General features: G+C 34.4%; 1 protein-coding gene across 1 annotated transcript in view; it reads right to left on the bottom strand.

Moving 5' to 3' along the window:
- Positions 1 to 2,873: 2,873 nt before the first annotated feature.
- LOC125841779 (2-isopropylmalate synthase A-like) overlaps positions 2,874 to 24,264 on the bottom strand; it is a 123,146-nt gene continuing 101,755 nt past the window's right edge. Inside the window, exon 8 of the mRNA XM_049520947.1 lies at positions 2,874 to 2,974. Within this exon, the coding sequence (XP_049376904.1) occupies positions 2,909 to 2,974 (66 nt within the window). The 3' untranslated portion in view covers positions 2,874 to 2,908. The remainder of the gene's footprint in view (positions 2,975 to 24,264) is intronic.

The raw sequence follows: 24,264 nt of genomic DNA on the forward strand, positions 1-24,264 counted from the left end.
ACTAGATTGTTTACTATTACAAATAATATAAGTTGTGCTAAATAATTTACAACAAAAACAATTTTTTTTATTCCAAATCTTTAGAGTAGATTAATCATTTTCTTTCATGCTTTTCTTAATTTACCAAATTTTTGAATATAGCGTGTTGTAGAAAAATGTCGTACGTATTTATCTCATGGAAAATTTATATCATCAGTCATTCTAAATGGTCCATTTTCTATTAATAGATCTCTCAATTTTGTATCTACATTATTCCACTAACTTGGATCATATATTTTTTAGGGATGCAGCTATTTAAATTATTTAAGAGTTCTTGATATCGGGAATAATGTCACATTTTCACCAACTTCTTCTAGATTTTATTCTTGGATATTATTATCATCTAACTCAATTCTATTGGTGACTTGTTCATTTGAAAAACATCCTCCAATATTTTTTGATTCAAAATATTTATTATTTGTTAAAAATCTATCAAGGGCTCTTTTTTAAGATTTATTTAATTCTTCAAGTTTTCTCTCTTTTTGTAAAATGGGAATCATATTTTCTAGTTGACATATTAAAATTGAATAAATTTTAATAATAATTAAAATAATTTACATATACTTAAGAATATCAACAATAACAATTTTTCAAGAAAAACTATAAAACCTCTTACACGTTTTTTTTCCCAAAAAATTAATATAACTTTTTAATGATATGTATAAGTACTTTTTTTTTTTTTTTAAAAAGGAGCCCCCAAAAAATATGGATCCCCAAGCGATGACTTTAGTGGCCTAGTGGTTAAGACGGCACTGCCCGCAAGTGTTTATTATATGACATAGTTTAATTAATTAAGCTCACAGATTTTTTAAAGTCTTTCTTTTATTCCTAAATAACTCTTTGCCTAACCATATATTAAGACATACAAATTTAAGGAGATGGTGTATAAAAGGGCGTGCGTGAAGTATCGATACCAAACCTAGAGGTTTACAACTTACTCTGATAAAATATTAGTGCCTGATGCTATGGTAGTGTCCTATAAATCACATAAAGACGACTTTATCGTTACTAACTTTCCGTGCTATACACTTTACAAGACTGAAGAGATTGTAGCTGCAAATTACAATTTTATTAAACTATAGTTACAATACCTAAGTCTAAATACTTGTTATTATGCACTATTTTCTCAAGAAATGAACTCTCTATTTGAATTGTTACCGCCAACATACCATGTGAAGGTAGTGTACAAATTAGTTAAATTGTCAAGTCAATTTGAACTGACGAATCAAATCAAATCAACGTACCATGTGAAGGGAGTATTTTTTTTTTTTGTTTTGGGAATTGAGACACCCCACACTCTCATGTGATCTTGTGTATTTTTGTATATCACGTGTGTGTAGACTTGCATCTTAAGTCTACTTTGTATCATATGTAACTTTACCTTTAGAACTTACCGTTAACAAGAGCGATTTTAGAATTTGCGTAGAGAGAAGCCATTTTTTTTCCTTCTAAAATTGATGAGTGAATAGATAATTGAGCTTAACTATGTGCACATGTTGTAAGACTTTTTATAGGTGAGAAAATGACCAATATAGTAACTTTTAAGTGCTTTTAAAGTAGTATTTTTTTTTTATTTTTAAATTAAAGTAATAAAAATAAGTCAAAAGTCAAATCCTAATATTTATAACTTTTGCTTTGGGGATTCTTATGTAACTATACTAACAACAAAAATTGTGGTAGGTATGTGTAATGTATCGATATTACATAAATAATGTATCATCATATATATATGATAAATAATTATATATCAAAGCTGATAAATATAAAATATTACAGCAGTTCAATGTAAAATTAATATAAATCACCTGAAATTCCAACATAAACCAACACAGAGACGGATTTAGGCTCTTATTAAATAGGGTTTTCTGAAAACTCAATAACTTTTACACGGATTGTATAATTGCATTGAAAATTCAGTAAAAATATAAGAAATATCACTCGAAAACTCATTAATAAAGTATGATTTTGGTCCAATGGTAGAAAAAGAACCTGCCTTAATTATTTTTTTTGTTTTTTTTTAAAAATTATTTGAGATGAATAGAAAACCATATATATAATTTCTTAATGATGTTGAGAGATTTGGTCACATGCATGGTTGACGTCTCCATGATTCTTAATTAATTAATACTTAGAATTGGTACAACTAGCATTCCATGTGAAGGTAGCAAGTTTCGTAGATATATTAATCTATGATTATTTTAATTTCATAAAATATTACATAGTTTAAATATTTTTAAATATTTATCCTTTATTCACATTCATAATTAAATAATTCAACTTATAATGATTTCCGAATGTCGATCATGTCCAAGGTATAGACTTGGAGGGTGACGCATACTTTCTTCCATCATTTTTTAATAACAAATAAATGCCTCACTAATCAAATTTTACAGCGCCAGGCTAATGCCTTAATACAAATGTTAAAAATAATAATACTAATAAAATAATATATTTCTTGGCCCCAAAAAGGTGCCAATTCACTTTTCCTATGACCATAATTATTATATATAAATTATTATAAATATAGATGTTTATAAAAAAAAAAATGGTTCTTACTCAAGCCTCTTTAGGGTGGTTCTATATAGGCTCCTACCCTAACTGCAGTGGTGGAAGCACAACAAAATATATATCATATTTTTCTTTAATTCAATTCTCTTAATGCAGAGCATAAATTTATTTATAAAAATACAACAAACATAAGTCTAAACTCGCGGTTTAGAAAGTACAAGGAGTTCAATATTAAGAACTTAAAAGATTAAATCCACCTTAGAGAGTTCAAGAAAATTTAATACATAAATTAATGTAGCACAAAACCCTAGGCTACTGCAATAAGCTCTTCCATCAATAGGTGACATGTATCTCCAAGTTGTCAAGCAATTTGAGGTACGATAGTTTCATCTAATATGAGTGCTCTTAAATCATCATCTGTTATATTCTGAAAAAATTGATGTAGAGAAAGATAAATAGATTAAAAAAAACATATGACAACAATATATACCGAGTGTAATTTCATAAATGAGATCCATGGAGGATAGAATATATGCAAACCTTATCCCTACTTTTGTGGAGTAGAAAAGTTCTTTTTGATAAATAATACTCAGCTCGTCAAAAAAAAAGAATTTGAAGTATGAAAATAAAAAATATGACAACAATATAGGAAGGGACAGGAAGGACATAGAGAGAGTCAATGAAAATGAGCAACACACAATAACCAAAACATGTGAGCCGGAGACAACTAAAAAGTGGATTACAAAAGCATTGGCAACAAAGAAAGCAAGGAGAGTGCTAAAGGAGGAATTAGTGAAGAGGAGAATGCAATTGCAGATCATGATGGGCTTGCAAGAGAAGATCTGTTAGTACAACTCTCGAAAGATAAAGAAGATGAAGACCACATAGTGGAGGGTGAGATGGTTGTTTACAATGCTACATTGGAGTTTGAGGGAAGGGACTTGCAAGGGATGCTTGATCAGATTGCAGGGAACAGGGATAAAAAAGTTAGTGATAATGAACATATGCAGGGAGAAGAGGGTAAAGAAAAGGCCATTGTTTTAGCCCAAGTTATTGAACTCACTGTTATGCAGGGGAGGGAGATGGTAAATGCAACATACCAGGTGCCTCTTCAAATGATAGCTGAAGAAGATTGTCCATCAGGTCATGATCCATACCAAATCACAACTATACCTGTCAGCAGATCAACACCAATGGAAGTATTATATGTTGTAGTATCTCACCAAGATGGACAACTAATACCACAAGAGCACAACAAAGATAACTTAGTTAATGAAACAAGTGGTGGTGAAGAAATAAAAGAATCTTTTGAGGAGGAAAATGAGTCCAACATCTTACAAGTATGTAAAGAGGCAGGCATATCCACCAAGTTACTAACCAGAGGAAAAAAAAGGTAAAAGCAAAGAAGATAGTACAAGCACCATACCTTCAAGGGTTCAGGCAAAGAGAGGGGTTAAATCAAGTTCCAAATGAATTACAAAGCACTATTTTGGAATATTCGGTCTGTTAATACTCAACAGGCATTTCACAAAGTACAAATGCTACACAGACATCATAAGTTTTTGTTGATTGCTTTAATGAAACCATTTCAAGATGCTAGGCATATTCAGAGATATAAAAGAAGACAAGGGATGAATTATGTTAACTACAATGTTAATGGTCAAATTTGGGTGTTTGTAAGTGAGCATGTTCATGTAGGTATTATATCATATTCAGATCAGCAATTGACTTTACAACTTACTCTAGAGGATGATGCTCAGATCCTGGCTTCTGCTATATATGCCAAGTGCACTACTACTGAAAGGCTGCTCCTATGGGAGGATATTTACTCTATTAGTCGGGATTTCACTATTCCATGGATGATAGGAGGAGATTTTAATGTGATACTGGGTGAAGAAAAAAAGATTGGTGGATGACCAGTTTACCCACAAGAGTATGAGGATGTTGTTGAATGCTTGACTTCTAGTGGTTTGGAGGATGTGAACTTTTCTGGAAACCCCTTCACATGGTGGAATGGCAGGGCAGATGGAGATTGTATATTTAAAAGACTGGATAGGGTGGTGGTAAACCAAATGTTACAAGATCTTTATGGTAATATTGGGGTACAACATTTGACAAGAACTGGGTTTGATCATGCTCCACTACTGCTTTCTTGTGAAGTTAGCAATGGAGCTATAATAAGACCTTTTAAGTTCCTCAACTTTTGGACTGAGAGATGACTTAAGGGAAGTGGTATAATAGAATTGGGTAGCAAATGACTCAGAAGATATCTTTGTGCAGTTTAAGCAGAAGCAGAAAAGAACTAAAAAGGCTTTAACAAAATGGAGCATGGAAAAGTTTGGGGATATATTTAAACAGCTAGCCATCAGAGAGGAGATAGTTAAAATAAATGAGAAGTTATTTTTAGATGATCCATCACCCACACATAGGGGTATCCTTCAACATGCTCAAGCAAAATTGAAGCAATATTTACACTTCGAGGAAGAATTTTGGAGACAAAAAGCAAGGATGCAGTGGCTTGAAGAAGGGGATAGGAATACTAAATTTTTTCATAGCTTGGTCAGAGGAAGAAGAAAGAGGTTAAATTTGAAAGGAATTTCTAAAATCAATGGTACATGGATTGAATCGGAAAATGCCATTGCTGAAGAAGGGATTGATTTTTTTACAAAACAATTCACTGGTGGGGCAGTTACTACAGATTCTTCTTTATTACAGTATATTGATCATGATGAAGCAGAGATCAGAAATATGGTGTTTGAGTTAAACGCAGAAAGTTCATGTGGGCCTGATGGTTTTTCTGGACATTTTTATCAACATTGTTGGGATATTGTTGGGTCTGATGTGATTAAAATTGTGATAGCATATTTTCAGGGAGCTACACTTCCAAAATCAATCACTCACACTAATCTAGTGCTATTACCAAAAAATGATCTGATTCAATCCTTTTCTAATCTTAGACCTATTAGTTTGAGTAATTTTGTAAACAAAATCATTTCTAGATTGAAGGTTGCTCTTCCTAGATTGATTTCCCAAAATCAATCTGGATTTGTTTAGGGGAGGAATATTATTGAAAATGTATTGTTGGCTCAGGAAATTATTGGTCACATCAAGTTGAGGGGAAACCCAGACAATGTCGTTATCAAACTTGACATGGCCAAGGCATATGACAGGGTGGACTGGAGATTTTTAATCAAAGTTATGGAGAAAATGGGTTTCAACTCTATTATGCTAGACATGATATAAAGACTTATTGCTAACAATTGGTACTCTGTGCTAATTAATGGGCAAACTCATGGTTTCTTCCACTCGTCAAGGGGGGTAAAGCAAGGAGATCCCCTATCTCCTACTTTATTTATACTTTCGGCTGAGGTGCTTTCTAGAGCTTTGAATAGTTTGTTTCTAGAGGTTGGTTATAGGAGTTATGGTCTTCCTAAGTGGAGTGATCAGTTGAATCATCTTGCCTATGCTGATGATACAAATATCTTTGCTGCTGTTGATAGGAAATCTCTTCAAATGATTATGAATGTACTGAAAATGTATGAAGAACAATCTGGACAACTTATAAATAAAGAAAAGAGTTTATTTTATTTGTTCAACAAAGCTGCTCACTCTTCTGTTCAAACTGTTGAAGAGGTAGCAGGTTTTTGCAAAGGGAACTTTCCATTAACTTATCTGGGGTGTCCTATAAGCCACTCAAAGAAGAAGCAATCACATTTTAAAGAGCTTATTAAGAAGATTCAGAAAAAGTTGCAGTTGTGGAGATGGAAGTTGTTATCCTTTGGAGGCAAAGCAGTTCTCATTAGTCATGTATTGCAGAATATTCCTGTCCATCTCTTATCTGCGCTTAGTCCTCCTAAGTATGTTATTGATGATATTCATAAGACTTTTGCAAAATTCTTATGGAATGCTAGGGAAGGGGAAAGAGCTACTCACTGGTTAGCTTGGGGTGATATTTGTTTGCCTAAGAATGAATGAGGATTAAGATTTAGATCATTATTTGATGTGTCTATAGCCTTGTTTGCAAAGTTACGGTGGAAGTTCAGAACAACAAATTCTCTTTGGTCCAATTACATATGGAGCAAGTACTGTAAAAGACAGAGTCCATAAGTTGTTGAATGGAAAGGGGGTTATCTAATTTGGAAAGCTATGCTGTAATCTAGAGACTTTTTTTTATCAAGAAATATGGTGGGAACTTAGAGAAGGGCATGCCAATGTGTGGTTTGACAACTGGACACAACTGGGAGCCTTACATTATTTAATGCCTATTTCACAAGATCAGAGTCATTTAGAATCTGCTAGGCAATTATTTAATGAAGATGCATGGAGGACTAATGTATTAATTACTAATTTCAACAATGATATTTGTAATCACATTTACCAGGCTCTGGGAAACATTACCGTTACTGAAGGTAGAGACATAACCTGGTGGATGCCAAGAACTGATGAAAAGTTTAAAGTAATCTCAACTTGGGAGTTATGCAGAAGTAGAAGAGATCCTATCGATAATATCTCAAATATTTGGGAGAAAGGTTTTCCTTTCAAAATTTCATTTTTTTATGTGGAGATTATGGTTTAGAAGAATTCCTATAGGGGAAGTACTGATTAGAAGAAGGATTGTGGATCATATTGACTGTTGTTGTTGTAACAACAATGCCCCTGAAACATTTTCTCATCTTTTTGTTAACTGTACAATTGCTCAAACTTTGTGGAAATGGTTTAGGGATGCTGCAGGATTACATTTTTCAATTGTTCAACTTAGACAGATAATACATGATTGGTGGAGGGCTGATGGAGTGCCTAAAGTTAGGCCATTGTTTAAAGCAATCCCTATATTTATAATTTGGCAAATTTGGAGAAAGAGAAATATGATTAAACATGGTGAAAGTATGGCTAAAAATTCAATGTTCTTGGAGATTCAGAGGAATATTTATTTGTTCACCAAGTTTAGATACCCATTATTAAGGAATATTCCTAAAACTTGGCCTACAATTATTCAGTTCCTTGAAGGGTATTCACCACTGATAAAGACTAAAATTGTGAGATGGATTCACCCTCCAATTGGGGTTTATAAGTGCCATACTGATGCCTCATTTGATTATGAGATAGGCATTGGGGTCATAGCTTTCTGTATTCGGAATGAGGTGGGGGATCTGGTGTATGCAGAATCTAAAGAGGTTATCAAGGATTCAATTTTGGAGGCTGAGATCATAGCAATTAAGGAGGGCCTATATTACTGTATTGAGAAGATACCCTTGATTATAGAAACTGATTTTCTATTAGCTCAGAAAGCACTAAATGAAGTGTGAGAGGTTCCATGGAAGATCGTTTGGGAAGTCAGGCTCATTAAGCAATTGATAAAGAACCATGGGGTGGAAGTGGTCCATATTTTCAGAGAGGGAAACAACCTAGCTGATTTTTTTACTAAATCGTTTGTTCATTGTGTAGGAATTGAGAGACAACAATATCATAACATTCAAGATCTATCACATAAGGCTAGGATAATATTGCAACTAGAGAAAATAAATATACCTAATTTGAGGATTAGGAAAGTGCAAAACAGAAGCTACAATGGATGAGAACAGCCATTACAACAGGTTTAGAATGATAAAGCATCTTCAACAATATAAGGGATGGAAAATGTACCATTGATCTTCGAGCGATAAATAGATTAGTTACAACGTCCGAGATGTGTCGCCTTAAACAGTGGTATTAATCCCGATGGGGTTCAACCTGTTGAGGAGACTAATCAAAAGACTGAGTACCAAATTGCATAAATGAAGTAAAGACAAGATATTCATCTTACACGACTCCGTCACTGATTGTTTTTGGTGTATTTCAGCTTTGTTAATAACCCAGGTTCAGATCGTCCGCATCTAAGTAGAAGAAGTCTTCAATGACTGTTGAATCATGACATCAGTGAGAATTTTTGATGTTGAGGTGATTACAACCCATACTTGGATCTTTATCGATCCAACGGCTATGATGAGGTAGATGGATCGCCAAGAGGATCTTCCAATGACGAAGTGCTTCAATTTTCCAGGGGAGCCGTCGATTTGTTTGAAGAAGAAGAAGAAGCCATTGCGGCTGGAGCTTCCTTTGTTGCCTAATGGAGTGTCGTTTTGGGCTTTTGGCTGTGCTATTTCTGTTTTTGGGACTTGGGTCACTTTTGGCTCCAAGTTTGTATCTGATGATTTTTTTATGTAAAAATTAGGCAAATGACATAATATAAGAAAGAAATTACTTTCTTTCCCTACCCTTTTATTAATTATCAAAAATCCCTTTTTTTAGTGTTTTTCGGATACATAATATAGCAGCGCGAATACTTTAATTAATAACGGGCGGATACTTAAATTATTAAGTTGTTGTTATCAATTATTAAATTAATAGCAGTGTGGATACTTAATACTTAAATTAGTAAATTAATAGTAGCGCGAATACTTTAATTAATAACTGGCGGATACATAATATAGCATCACAGATACTTTGATTAATAACGGGTGGATACTTAAATTAACGGGCGGATGCATAATATAGCAGCGCTGATACTTTAATTAATAACGAGCGGATACTTAAACTAATAAAGTATCCGGTTAAGTTGAATTGGGGGAAATAAGGGATTTTTTAATTTTAGTAAAAAAGTAGGGAAATATTGAGAATAGGTAAAAAAGTGTTGTGTATTTAAGTAATTTTTCCATTTTATTTGCTAATAAAATGGACTTGGTCCAAATTTTAATTTTTTTAAAAAAACAAACTAACTGAACATGAGCAACAAATAATAGTCCTTCCATCCCAATTTATGTGACACTTTTAATTTTTCGAGGGTCAAATAATTTAATTTTGACTGGAAATTTGTACATGAAATCTTTAATTTTTTAAAATGAAATTTATATATTTATAAACTATTTAAAAAGTACTATAAGTCACAGTAATTATCAATTCAAAATATTTATAAAATATATGAAAAATTTACGGTAAAAAATAGACTTGTCTGAATCTTGAAATCTGAAAAGTGCTACATAAATTGAGACGGAGAGAGTAATAGATATATAAAAAAAAACAACGTGATAACTAAATAATACTATTAACAAGGAGAAGCGTAGTGGAGGCCATCTCCCTACCTCTCCCATACACATAATACGACAACACTCGTAAATTTTTAATTTTTTATGTAAAGCTGTGTTTTCTATGAAGAAAAATATTTTCCTAGAAATATTTTTTTGGAAAATAAGTGGATTTCTAACTTATTTTCTCATGTTTGGTTGGTGAGTAGAAAATATTTTTTGATGTTTGGTTGATGAATAAAAAATATTTTCTAGAAAATATCTTTTATTTTTGACTTGTGACGAGTATACTCTTTAGGAAAATAATTTCTGACCCGGTGGCGTAAAAATGAAATTTTAAATTTTGACGTGGGTCGCCGTTGGAGATGGCTGGGGTAGGGATAGGGGGTAGGAGTGGCGTAAAAATTGAAAAATTTTAAAATTTGGAATATTTTTTAAAAACAATTTTTTTTTTACGGGGGTAGGGGTGCCATTTAAATGAAATTTTTTAAAATTTGAAATATTTTTCAAAAATAATTTAAAAAAAAAACAATTGACGAGGTGGCTTGGGTGAGGGTCGCGTAAATTTTTTTAAATTTGAAATATTTTTCAAAAATAATATTTTTAGAAAAATAAATTTTGAGGGGGATGGCCTAGGTGGAGGTTCCCGGGGTGGGTGGCGGGATGGGGGGATGGCATAAAATGATTTAAAAAAAAAATTGAAATACTTTTCTGAAATAATATTTTTTTAAAAAAAGTTGACAGGGGAAGAGGTATGGAGTGGGGTAAAAAATGAAATTTTAAAAATTTGAAATATTTTTCCAAAATATTTTTTTGGGGGTAAGGGGTAGGGGTTAGTGAGGTAAAAATATCTTAAAAGTTGAAATATTATTCAATAATAATATTTTTTTTGTTTTTGTTTTTGTTTTGGGGAGGGAGTTGGTTTGGGGGTATGGGGGCTAGGGGCTAGTATGAGGGTAGGGGTAAAAAAATATTTGAAATTTAAAAAATAAGAAAATTTTAATTTTTAATTTTTTCTTTTGGATAGGAAGGGCCGGGTACGGGATACATGGTAGGGTTAGAAAAAAATATTGAAGGATGACATAGAGTTTTGGAAAATATTTTCTTTAATTTTTAAAGATAAGTCATTTTCCTTAAATTTTTCAAGGTAAGTCATTTTAATTTAAACTATTTTTCAAAACATTTAAGCCAACCAAACATGAAAAAATCTTTCATACCAAACACACCATAAGTCTCATCAATAAATTGGAAAATTAAATGATATCCAAGCTGAAAGAATATCAAATAGAAAAAAATTTAAGTGTTGCACTATGAAAACATCACCAATTTAATTCACCCTTTTTCTCTCAGCCATCCACTTGAATCACCAAAAGAGGTTCCCAAATTGTTTTTGCTCAAAATTATATCCAAGCTTTGACAAAATAAATCGAGGGTTGATGCACATTCATATATAATAATATCATAATTTAATTTATTGAAATCTTAGTAGATGTATTATACTTCAAGCATTTTAATTTTCAATGCATGACGTTCACTGCACCCAAATATTAATCATATTAACCATATGCCTGCAATTCTACCTTATAAATAGTTAAATTGTTTTGAAAGCTTTTGTCAAAGTCCAATCTATGCAAGTTTGCATTGTACCATGCTTTAGCTTCTGACTGTGACTTTTACACGTTATTAATTGTTTTAGAAAAACAAACAAACAAATATCTATTGAACCGTATCAACAACAACAATAAATTTAGTGTAATTCATCAAGTTGAGTCTGTAGAGTGTACACAGACCTTACCCCTACCTCATAGAGATAGTGTCACGCTCTAAGCCTACACCTTGGACGTGACCGGCACTCGAAGACCATTGCTGGCCTCAAGCGAACCTTTGGCCTGGCTTACTAACTCAGCGGAAGACTTAACTCATCACATACACACTTATGAAGTAACTAGAATGTTATAAAGGAACATTCAACTGTCCATTAAGGCAAACTTAAGTCTTTAACATATGAAATGAAAAGTAAAGACAACATAATTAACTAACTGACTGTCTGACTATCTATAAAGCCTCTAAACAAGTGAGATGGATGTCGGGACAGGCCCACAACATCCTAATGAACTAATACTAAAACTGAAAGCAATGTAAAGGAGTCCTCTGGAATGCAAAGAGGCTCACCAACAGACTCTGAACTGCTCACTGGATCAACGATCGCGCCTGATGCCGATCCTAGTTACTCGTGTCTGCATCATAAGACGATGCAGGTCAACTGGCATCAGTACATTGAATGTACGAGTATGCGAGTTGGAAAGCTTAAACAATATAGGCTAGAAAGAATCTGAGAGAAACTGAAAAACTTACCTGACTCAACTCAACTCAACCTGACTGAACTCATTTCAATATAAAGCAATTTAAAAGCAAATGCAATATAAAGAAAAGCTATTTGAAAACATGATATCAACTCTGTATATATGCAAATATACAATATAACTCTGAGATAAAAAAATACAAATAAATTGATGTATATAAAAATACAATAACTTCTGTGGGAGTTTCTCTAACCGACAACCATCACTTAAGAGCTATAGTGATGATACAACGATCTTCCTCACGCTGCCAGCGCATTCTATACGTGGCCAAAGGTATAGGACCTGAACTGCCTAATGGATCCACTAGTCTATTTCGAAAAGAGTTCATCTAAAAAGTATGACCCTTTTCTACCCATGATGGCTACATGGTTTAAGGGTGTTGATAGTTGTATGAACTCTTCCCCATCAGTGCTCAATACTACTCCCAAAAATATACTAGCTCTTTATGTTTAAAAACATACCTCTTATGTGATTTGAGATTAGTGCTCAAAAACTTAGCTCAAAGGCTATCTTGGAAAATCTATGTTTCCCTGCTTGCTTTATTTAGAAAACTATTACTCTTTTCTAAAAACTAGCCGAATGCTCTTTGAAAATCTCAGTTTCCATTCTTATTTAAATGTGAAAAAAACATTTAAAATCTACTTTGGGAATACTTAGTCCCCCTATACTTTTGAAGAAATGAACTTCAAACTTTACCTTTTACTATTTGCTTAACTTCAAACTTAAGTCTTAAAACAAGTTAAAACGTTTGTAAAAGACTTATGAAAACTTGAAATGAACTTCTCTTGCTTGACTTTTGACTTTGATCTTAACTCTTGCTTGAATCGACTATTAACTGATCCTTGAATTGAATTATGGATTCAAGGATTATGATTTGTGTTTGGAAAGATCTCTTGATGTTTAGGAATGATTTCGAATAGCTAAACTTGAGAAAAGTTACGAAATCACCGTCTTGGAACATGTCCGCAACGCGGAGGTGTTTTAAATAATTATTCGTGAAATTAAATTTTGGGACAGAGAAGTCTGCGTCCTCTCCGTGACGCAGAGCAAATTTTTGTTCACTGTGGGAATAAGTACGCGACGTAGAGCAGATTTTTGTTCACTGTGAGAATAAGTACGCGACACAGACTTGTTTCATGAACCTTACTCGACTTTTTCCTTCTTCATTTTTCAGCCTCAACCCACCTAAATTCGATTATCTTTCTCAAATTTGTTTTAGATCCCGATACCCAGTGTATGTACTCAAGAACCTAACTCAAAGTAACTCTATAACACAACGTAAAGATCTCGGAAACTCCACAATTTAACCCAATTCAAGAACAACATTCAAATTCAAGAATTCATGTCAAGAACATCAACTTTCAAACTCTTTTAGGATGAATTGAGCTGAAACTAAACATGTTTGGTGCATGGGTGAATGAACCCAACACTATGAGAGACTCTCATACCTTGTAGGATCAATTCTTTGGCGAATCCACAACCAAAATCGATCGTTCTTGGCGAATCTTGCTTTTCCTCTTCTCCTTTCTCTTGCGTTCCTTCTCTAAAAGCCCTAACTTTATTTCTCGAAAGCGTAAACTGAACTAACTCAGTCTTGACCCCACTTAATTTACTAAAAATGAATTTAATTAATTGGGTAAGGAAAAGACCAAACTACTCTTTTAAATTCCGGATTGGGCATTTCTTTATTCGAACAATCCAACTTCCAAAGAACATAATTCACTCATACGAACTCGGAATGGCATAACTCGGTGGCGATGGAAAGATAAATCCAAGATATTTCCATACATATCTGGAACTACACCTAACTCATCCTAAGCTAGGAGTTATAGTTGATTGAAGTTGACCAAAATCTCAGCTTTACATTACTTAAAAATTTCCAGATTTCCTTGTACTTTCCAACAATGATTATTTCAAGTTCTTAGCTTCTTTCTAGCTATTTCATGTTGCGAGATGTTACAATATCTCCCCCTTGGGAACATTCATCCTCGAATGAGATTATTCTTACTAGGCTAATGGTGTAACATCAAGTTCAAACACCCAACAAGAAAATGCAAACAAACAACATGCTCACTCACAATTTAAAGAGTACTAAGAAGAAAATTAGTACCTTGGTCTGCACTTTCTCCAGATTCAAAGAGATGTGGATATCTCTTCTTCATATCCTCTTCAACTTCCCATGTAGCTTCTTCAACAAATTGGTTCCTCCAAAAGACTTTGACTGATGCAAACTCTTTTGTCCTTAACTTGTGCACTTGGCGATCTAGAATTTGGACTAGAATTTCCTCATAAGATAAGCTATTATTGATCTCAATATTTTCAGTTGGTACTATCAATGAAGGATCTCCTATGCACTTCTTCAACATGGAGATGTGAAATACCGGATGAACCGCTGCTAGCTCTTGTGGTAGCTCTAGCTCATAAGCTACATTGCCCATCCTTTTGGATATTCGATAAGGTCCAATATACCGGAGACTAAGCTTCCCCTTCTTACCAAACCTCATAACACCCTTCATAGGTGAAACTTTTAGATATACCCAATCATCTACTTCGAACTCTAATGCCCTTCTCCTAACATCAGTGTAGGATGTCTGACGACTCTGTGCCGTTTTCAACCTCTCTTGAATCACTTTATCTTTCTCCATAGCTTGATGGACTAAATATGGCCCTATCAACCCTGCTTCACCAACTTCAAACCATCCAATAGGAGATCTGCATCTTCTCCCATAAAAAGCTTCATATGGAGCCATTTGGATGCTAGAGTGGTAACTGTTATTGTAAGCAAACTCAATTAAAGGTAGGTGATCATCCCACCTTTGAAATCAATCACACATGCCCTTAACATATCTTCTAATGTCTGAATGGTACGCTCTGCTTTCACATCTGTCTGAGGATGAAAGACATTACTCAAATTCACCTTTGAACCCAAGCCTTTTTGGAATGACTTCCAAAACTGTGCAGTAAATTGTGCACCTCTATCTGAAATAATGGAGACCGGAACCCTATGAAGTCTTACCACCTCTTGAATATAAAGCTTAGCATAATCTTTTGCTGAGTTGGTAGTCTTTACCGGCAAAAAGTGGGCTGATTTAGTCATTCTATCAATAATCACCCAAATAAAATCATGCTGCCTACGAGATCTTGGCAAGCCTGTGATGAAATCCATATTAATCATCTCCCACTTCCATTCCGAAAGTTCTATATTTTGAGCCAAGCCACCAGGCCTTTGGTGCTCTACTTTAACTTGTTGGCAATTTGGGCACTTAGCAACAAATTCTGCAATGCCTTCTTCATACTATTCCACCAGTACACCTCATTCAAATCACGATACATCTTTGTGGAACCCGGATGAATGGAATAACTGGAGCTATGAGCTTCCTCCATGATCCTCTCTTGGAGTCCATCCACTATAGGTACGCACAATCTACCTTGATATCTCAATACACCATCTCCCCCTTGTTCAAAAGCTAATACTCTTTGCTTATGAACATTTGCTTTTAAGTCTAGCAAAATGGGGTCTTGGTCTTGCTTCTCTTTCACTTCTGACACTAATGATGACTCATCCCCATTTGTCACCACTATTCCTCCATCTGTGGAATTCATAAATCTGACTCCCAAGCGTGCAAGTATGTGCACATCTTTTGCTAACTCTTTCTTTTCTTTCTCAACATGGGCGGTACTACCCATAGACAACCTGCTTAAAGCATCAACAACAACATTAGCCTTACCTGGGTGGTAAAGAATACTCATGTCATAATTTTTGAGTAACTTTAACCACCTCATCTGTCTGAGATTAAGCTCTTTCTGCGTGAACACATATTGTAAGCTCTTGTGATCAGTGAATACATCAACATGAACACCATACAAATAGTGACGCCATATCTTTAAAGCAAATACTATAGCAGCCAACTCTAAGTCATGGGTTGGGCAGTTCTTCTCATGAACTTTTATCTATCTGGAGGCATAAGCTATAACTTTTCCATTTTGCATTAAAACACAACCCAAGCCAACTCTAGATGCATCACAATACACCACAAAACCTTGAGTACCTTCCGGTAAGGTCAAAACTGGAGTAGTAGTCAACCTCTTTTTCAATTCCTAAAAGTTTTTCTCACAAGCTTCAGACCAATGAAAATTCTCTGTCTTCTAAGTCAACTTCGTCAAAGGTGACAAAATGGACGGAAACCCTCTACAAACCTTCTATAATATCAGTTGGAGATGTAGGTCTAGGCCAATTCTGCACTGCCTCAATTTTCTGAGTATCAACTTTAATTCCCCCTCCTGACACAATATGGCCTAAGAATGCCACAGACTCAAGAAAAAATTCACACTTAGAGAATTTAGCATATAATTTCTTATCTTTCAAAGTTTGAAGAACTATTCTGAGATGGCTAGCATGATTTTCTTCATTCCTTGAATAGATTAGTATGTCATCAATGAAGACGATAACAAACATATCTAAATAAGGTTTGAAGACTCTATTCATAAGGTCCATGAGTGCTGCTAGTGCATTGGTCAAACCAAAAGACATGACCAAAAACTCATAATGACCATATCTAGTTTTGAAAGCTGTCTTTGGAATATCACATTCCCTTACTCTTAATTGATGATAGCCTGATCTAAGGTCAATTTTCGAGAAACAGAAAGCACCCTAAAGCTGATCGAAAAGATCATCAATTCTTGGAAGAGGATACTTATTCTTAGTGGTAACCTTGTTCAACTGGCGGTAAACTATACACATCCTAAAGGAACCATCTTTCTTTCTCACAAACAGGATCGGAGCGCCCCAAGGCGAGACACTTTGTCGAATAAACCCTTTCTCTAAAAGGTCTTTTAACTGTCCCTTGAGCTTTTTCAACTCTGCTGGTGCCATTCTATATGGCGGAATAGATATAGGACGAGTATCTAGAGCAAGATCTATACCAAAGTCTATCTCTCTCTCAGGAGGGACTCCAGGAAGATCATCTGGAAAGACTTTTGGAAACTCATTCACTACTGAAACTGACTGAATATGAGGTACCTCAGCATTTGAGTCATTAACTCGGACTAAGTGATAGATAAAACCCTTCGAAACTAACTTTCTTACCTTAAGGTAGGAAATGAAACGACCCTTANTTTGGAAACTCATTCACTACTGAAACTGACTGAATATGAGGTACCTCAGCATTTGAGTCATTAACTCGGACTAAGTGATAGATAAAACCCTTAGAAACTAACTTTCTTACCTTAAGGTACGAAATGAAACGACCCTTAGGCGCTGCTGAACTGCTTTTCCACTCTAAGACTGACTCATTTGGAAACTGAAACTTGACTACTCGAGTTTTACAATCAACTAAGGCATAACAGGCATGAAGCCAGTCCATACCAAGAATGACATCAAAATTCATAGCAACATAAGGAGTTACAAAAGACAAACTCGCTCCTGGGTCTAGCAAAGCATAAACAGTAAAATCAAAGACTTGGATCATACCAGTGACAACATCTGGCGAATCCTCTTCCTCTTGGCGACTAATGATCGCATAAAGGCGATTTGCTCCCCCGCCGGTACCGGAAGTAGCACCTCTAGGTGCAGCTCTGTTTGGTGGAGCGACTGAAGAAGACTGGGCTCTATTGCCCCTATTACCCTAATTGTTCTTTGGACATTCTCGCATGAAATGCCCACTCTGACCACACTTGAAACAACCAGTGGAGCCTTTACAACAAACACCTGAATGATTCCTTCCACACTTGGCACAGACAGGAGGCTTATTACCCCCTTGCGCTACACTGCCCTGAGAATAAGCAGGTTTAGCTCTGGAATTCTGACCATAGCACTCACCCTTACTCTTAGGTGCAGGTGCACTAATAGATGATGGAGCAGGTCCCCTTTGCTTTTGTTGGAAAGACGACCGGTTGGCATTACTCTTCTGCTGCCCATCTGTCTGATTGGTCACAACCTGACTGAGCATTCTAATAGCCTCTCTGAACTCAACATTAGAGACTTCTCTTAGCGGTCGTACCTCAGGTGCATTAGGTAACTCTTTCTCCTGTAGTTCAATATTTCTCCTAGCTGGACGACCTCTGACTGCTCTTCGTGGAGGCATGATTATCTGAAACACGCGCAAGCACGAATTAGAGGGAAACTTTTAGAGAATAAACTCTAACGCACGAAATGAGTATGAAAGAAGTGAGATAGTTCCTAAATGTTGTAGCCTCCTAATTATAGATGTGGCGTGCTTCATACCGATAACCAGGACTCTACAAACACGACTTCATAGACTCCCTAGGACTCTTAAACTCTGTGCTCTGATATCAAGTTTATCACGCCCCGAGTCTATACCCTGGACATGACCGGCACTCTAAGACCATTGCTTGCCTCAAGCGAACCCTTGGCATGGCTTAGGAACTCAACGGAAGACTTAAATCATCACATACACACTTATGAAGTAACTAGAATATTATAAAGGAACATTCGACTGGCCATTAAGGCAAACTCAAGTTTTTAACATATGAAATGAAAAGTAAAGACAACAGAATTAACTAACTGACTGTCTGACTATCTATGAAGCTTCTAAACAACTGAGATAGATATCGGGACAGGCCCACGACATCCTAATGAACTAATACTAAAACTGAAAGCAATGTAAATAAGTCCTCTAGAATGCAAAGAGGCTCACCAATATACTCTGAACTGCTCACTGGATCAACGAATGTGCCTGATGCCGATCCTAGTTACCTGTGTCTGCATCATAAGACGATGCAGGCCAACTGGCATCAGTACATTGAATGTACGAGTATGCGAGTTGGAAAGCTTAAACAATATAGGCTAGAAAGAATCTGAGAGAAACTGAAGAACCTACCTGACTCAACTCAACTCAACCTGACTGAACTCATTTCAATATAAAGCAATTTAAAAGCAAATGCAATATAAAGAAAAGCTATTTGAAAACATGACATCAACTCTGTATGTATGCAAAGATACAATACAACTCTGAGATAAAAATTACAAATAAATTGATGTATATAAAAATACAATAACTTTTGTGGGAGTTTCTCTAACCGACAACCATCACTTAAGAGCTATAATGATGATACAACAATCTTCCTCACGCTGCCAGCGCATCCTATACCTGGCCAAATGTATAGGACCTGAACTGCCTAATGGATCCACTAGTTTATTTCAAAAAGGGTTCATCTAAAAAGTATGACCATTTTCTACCCATGATGGCTACATGGTTTAAAGGGGCTGCTAGTTATATGAACTCTTCCCCATCGGTGCTCAATACTACTCCCAAAAATATACTAGCTCTTTATGTTTAAAAACATACCTCTTCTGTCATTTGAGATTAGTGCTAAAAAAAAACTTAGCTCAAAGGCTATCTTGGAAATCGCAGTTTCGCTGCTTGTTTCATTTAGAAAGCTATCCCTCTTTTATGAAAACTAGCCCGAAGGCTCTTTGGAAATCTAAGTTTCCATTCTTATTTAAATGCAAAAACATTTAAAAATCTCTTTGGGAATACTTAGTCCCCCTATACTTTTGAAGAAATGAACTTCAAACTTTACCTTTTACTCTTTGCTTAACTTCAAACCTAAGTCTTAAAACAAGTTAAAACGTTTGTAAAAGACTTAAAACTTGAAATGAATTTCTCTTACTTGACTTTTGACTTTGATCTTAACTCTTGCTTGTATCGACTCTTAACTGATCCTTGAATTGAATTATGGATTCAAGGATTATGATTTTTGTTTGGAAAGATCTCTTGATGTTTAGGAATGATTTTGAATAGCTAAACTTGAGAAAAGTTACAAAATCACCGTCTTGGAACATGTCCGCGATGCAGAGGTGTTTTAAATAATTATTCGCAAAATTAAATTTTGGGACTGAGGAGTCCGCGTCCTTTTCGAGACGCGGAGCAGATTTTTGTTCATAGTGGGAACAAGTCCGCGACACGGACTTGTTTCATGAACCTTACTCGACTTTTTCCTTCTTCGTTTTTCAGCCTCAACCCACCTAAATTCGATTATCTTCCTCAAATTCGTTTTAGATTCCGATATCCAGCGTATGTACTCAAGAACCTAACTCGAAGTAACTATAAAACACAACGTAAAGATCTCGGAAACTCTACAATTCAACCCAATTCAAGAACAACATTAAATTCAAGAATTCATATCAAGAACATCAACTTTCAAACTCTTTTAGGACGAATTGCGCTGAAACTAAACATGTTTGGCGCGTGGGTGAAGGAACCCAACGCTAATGAGAGACTCACATACCTTGTAGGATCAATTCCTTGGCGAATCCACAACCAAAATCGATCGTTCTTGGCGAATCTTGCTTTTCCTCTTCTCCTTTCTCTTGCGTTCCTTCTCCAAAAGCCCTAACTCTATTTCTCAAAAGCGTAAACTGAACTAACTCAGTCTTGACCCCACTTAATTTACTAAAAACGAATTTAATTAATTGGGTAAGGAAAAGACCAAACTATTTTAAATTCCGGATTGGGCATTTCTTTATTCGGACAACCCAACTTCCAACGAACATAATTCACTCATACAAACTCGGAATCGCAAAAACTTGGTGGCGTTGAAAAGATAAATCCAAGAGTTTTTCAAAAATATCTAGAACTACACCTAAATCATCTTGAGATAGGAGTTATGGTCGATTGAAGTTGGCCAAAATTTCAACTTTACATTACTTAAAAATTTCCAGATTTCCTTATACTTTCCAAAAATGATTATTTCAAGTTCTTAGCTTCTTTCTAGCTATTTCAAGTTGCGAGATGTTACAGTTTAACTTCAAGCTAGGGTTTCAAGGCTTCTATTCAAGTTTTTCTTCAAGATTCTTCAGGAACCTTGTTCTTTTCTTACATGTATGTAAGGATATCATAGTGTTGGACTAGTTTGTCCTCACACCCCACATCTACTTTCAAATTAGTAAAAGAGTAATCTAGAATTCTATCCCTAGATTTGAGTATTCTTGAGATAAGTTGATTTTGAGTTATTGAGTTCTTGATTCTATTTTGAAATTCTATACCTAATTATTGAAATGCTATATGTTATTCATTAAGATTTTTGAGTTGATTCGTTCATGTCTATATTTCAACATGAACCCTATGAATTGAGTATTCATGAAATGAGTAGTGTTGTTGAGTTTTGAGTTCTTGAGTCCTTGAGTTCTTGAGTTCTGAGTACTGAGTTTCCATATTGCTATTAAGATCCCTGATTTGAGTCATTCATGTCCATAACTCTGTGATATAAAAATTATAATAATTAAATTTTATTGAAGAATCACTTAAAATTAACGTGATATAACCATTTTAACAATAATAATTATAATAATAAATTTAATATTTTTATTTTAATTTGAAATCAATTATAACTATTACCGTTTTTAAGTTAATCATTATCATTATTATCAGTCAATTAAAGAAGTTATATATTTTAAATCTTACATAAGTTATATCACATTTAATTTAAAAATTATGACATTTAATCTGTGCAATGCGCGGGCACGAATACTAACAGTTACTTAATAAGAGTAAAAATAAAAGAATAATTATGTAAAATAATGATAAGATGTAGAATAAATTTATCATGCACCCTCTTCTTTTGATAAAATTACAACAAGATAAATATTATGGAACAAAAAGGAGATATTTTTTTTAATTATCGTTGTGCTTTACTTAAATCAAACTTTAACTAGATTGAGATTAGGGGTGACAAAATTAAATCTATCTTGCTTAACCCGTCCAACCCATTTAGCTTAACCCATTTCAATCTAACTCAATTCAATCCATTAAAAAATGGGTGGATATGTAATTCAAATTGACTCAAAATCTTGTCAAAATATTTTTAGTTTTTTAATTTTTTTTGTATATGTTACATATAGCCACAGTAAAGAAATAATAATAATTTTATTAGATACTAAAATAATTAAAACTTAGTAAAATTTGGATTGGATCTTGACTTGTTTCATAATTTATTACCTAATTCATTTTGACCCGAGAAAATTTAGATTTGGGTTGGTTGTTGAGCCATTTTTTGTGTCCTTCTTAGTAAGAGACTTAATGAACAAAGCTAAATTGAATAAAATGAAGAAGCAGATTGTCACCCTTTTCTTCACGTTTATATTCCTCTTGACCGATGAGTTATCCACTCTATACTTGGATTGAATGAAGAAGTAAACTTGTGTTTCCTTACTGGTTCAATTGTCTCATCTTGATCGCCAATTGAGAAATTAAATTGAAATAATGAAGAGAATGAGGATATCTCATTTTATAGTCTGTTTTTAGATTAAATTTTGTTTGCAAACTGTAAGTACTCTCACCACACTTTTTGTGGAATTGAACCCCAACCTTATTGGGTTGCTATATTTTGACAACAACTACTAAATTCTCATTTGATGATATAATTTGGGCAATATCATCTTTTCAAAGTAACTGATTTTAATTTTATTTGATATTCTCTACATCTTCACATTCACACTAGTAGACTCCTCTATTCAAACAGTTCTCAAAAAGTTAACGAAGAGCAATCAAATTCAGGACTATTTAATTTAATAAGCACATATCTATAATTTATAGATTTTGACCAAATAATTTAAATAGTTCTCACAAAGTTAATGTGATTCACTAAAAAAATTAAGTTGGCCATTAAGTTGTGATAGAGGTGGTATTTATTAGTTTTCTTAGAAAAATAACAATGATTAATATACTTAATTAGTTTTGCTCTAATTTTTTTTATTTATACACAAAAAAGATAAATTGAATTAAATGAAGCAATCTATAAATCAATTTTTCTCTCGTGTTTTTATTTTTTATTTTTACAGTTGAGCTATTTTCTTGAACAACCGAGTTAGATATTCTAGCATGAGGAGTAAAAAAATAATCTAATATTTACAACTTTTAGGAAGATTCAAAAAAGTATAGATATGCAAAAAAAATTATCTTATATATATATGTGACGGTCCAGCCCACTTGTGATATTATCTACTCTGGCCCTAGGCCCGCGTGGCTTTATAACATGTCACTAGTTGGTAAGGTCTGCTAATTTATATATCCAACACTCTATTATATTTTTTTGATGTGGGACTTTTTATCTTAAGCATGAGCGTCACATACACCCCCTCTATTGACTCAACGTCCTCGGTGAGGTTTGCCCAACCGAATGAGATTTGCCTAGACTCAACACTGAGGTTTGGTCTGCCCTACTGAGATTTTCCTAAACTTAGTTGAAATATGGCCCACATAGACAAGGCTGACACATGAGTGATTCTGGTACCATTTGTAAAGGCCTAGCTCGCTAGTGATATTGTCCGCTTTGGGCCTAGGCTCGCACAACTGTAAAACGCATCACTAGTTGGTAAGACCTCCTTACTTATATACCCAACATATATCCTGTGTTTTGTCTATGTGGGACTTCTAATCTAAAGATGGGGTATCACATACATCTCCTCTATGGACTCAACGTCCTCGCTAGGATTTTCCCCACCTCATGGGATTTGCCTAGACTCAATACTGAGGTTTGCCCTACCTTATCGGGATTTGCCTCAACTCAGTTGCATTCTGGTTCACATTGATAAGGATGACACATGAGTGACTTTGATACCTTTTGTAATTGACCAGCCGGCTAGTGATATTATGCGTTTTAGGCCTAGGCCTGCACGACTTTAAAACGCGTCACTAATTTGTAAGACCTACTTAATTATATATATACCCAATATCTCTCCTGTGTTTTGTCGATATGTGACTTCTTATCTTAAGCTTGGACATCACAATATTATCACTTTTCAACAAAGGGAATCGATTGAACCACATCCTAATATATATAGGTATCCCCGCTACTGCCCTTGATAACTACATTTGTTCAGTTTCAACAATCCAAGTTTACATTTTGTTATGATAATAATGATATTTAAGAGAAGAGAAAATAACCAAAATGATCCTTAATGTATGTGTAATGCTTTATTTTGGTCCTTAATATATTTTAGTTGATTGAAATGATCCTTATTGTATAACAAAGGTGTTCATTTCGATCTTTAATATATATATTTCACTTGTTTGAAATGGTCCTTTAATGTATACCAAAAGGTGTTCATTTTGGTGTTTTACCCTAAACCTAACATGTTTATAAAAGATAACTTAAATGTAACTATTGACCCTACGTGACTAACAAAATTCACCATTGTTGTCTTCTTTGTTAGCTCCAAAGAAAGAACTCCATAAAATCTAACACCATTTTCTCTACTTTCTCTAACAAATTTTACTATAATCTCTTTCCTAAAATATTATTCCATTGACCTAATACCCATTTCTGGTTTA

The sequence above is a fragment of the Solanum stenotomum genome, chromosome 10 (assembly GCF_019186545.1).
Source record: "Solanum stenotomum isolate F172 chromosome 10, ASM1918654v1, whole genome shotgun sequence".
NCBI lineage: Eukaryota > Viridiplantae > Streptophyta > Magnoliopsida > Solanales > Solanaceae > Solanum > Solanum stenotomum.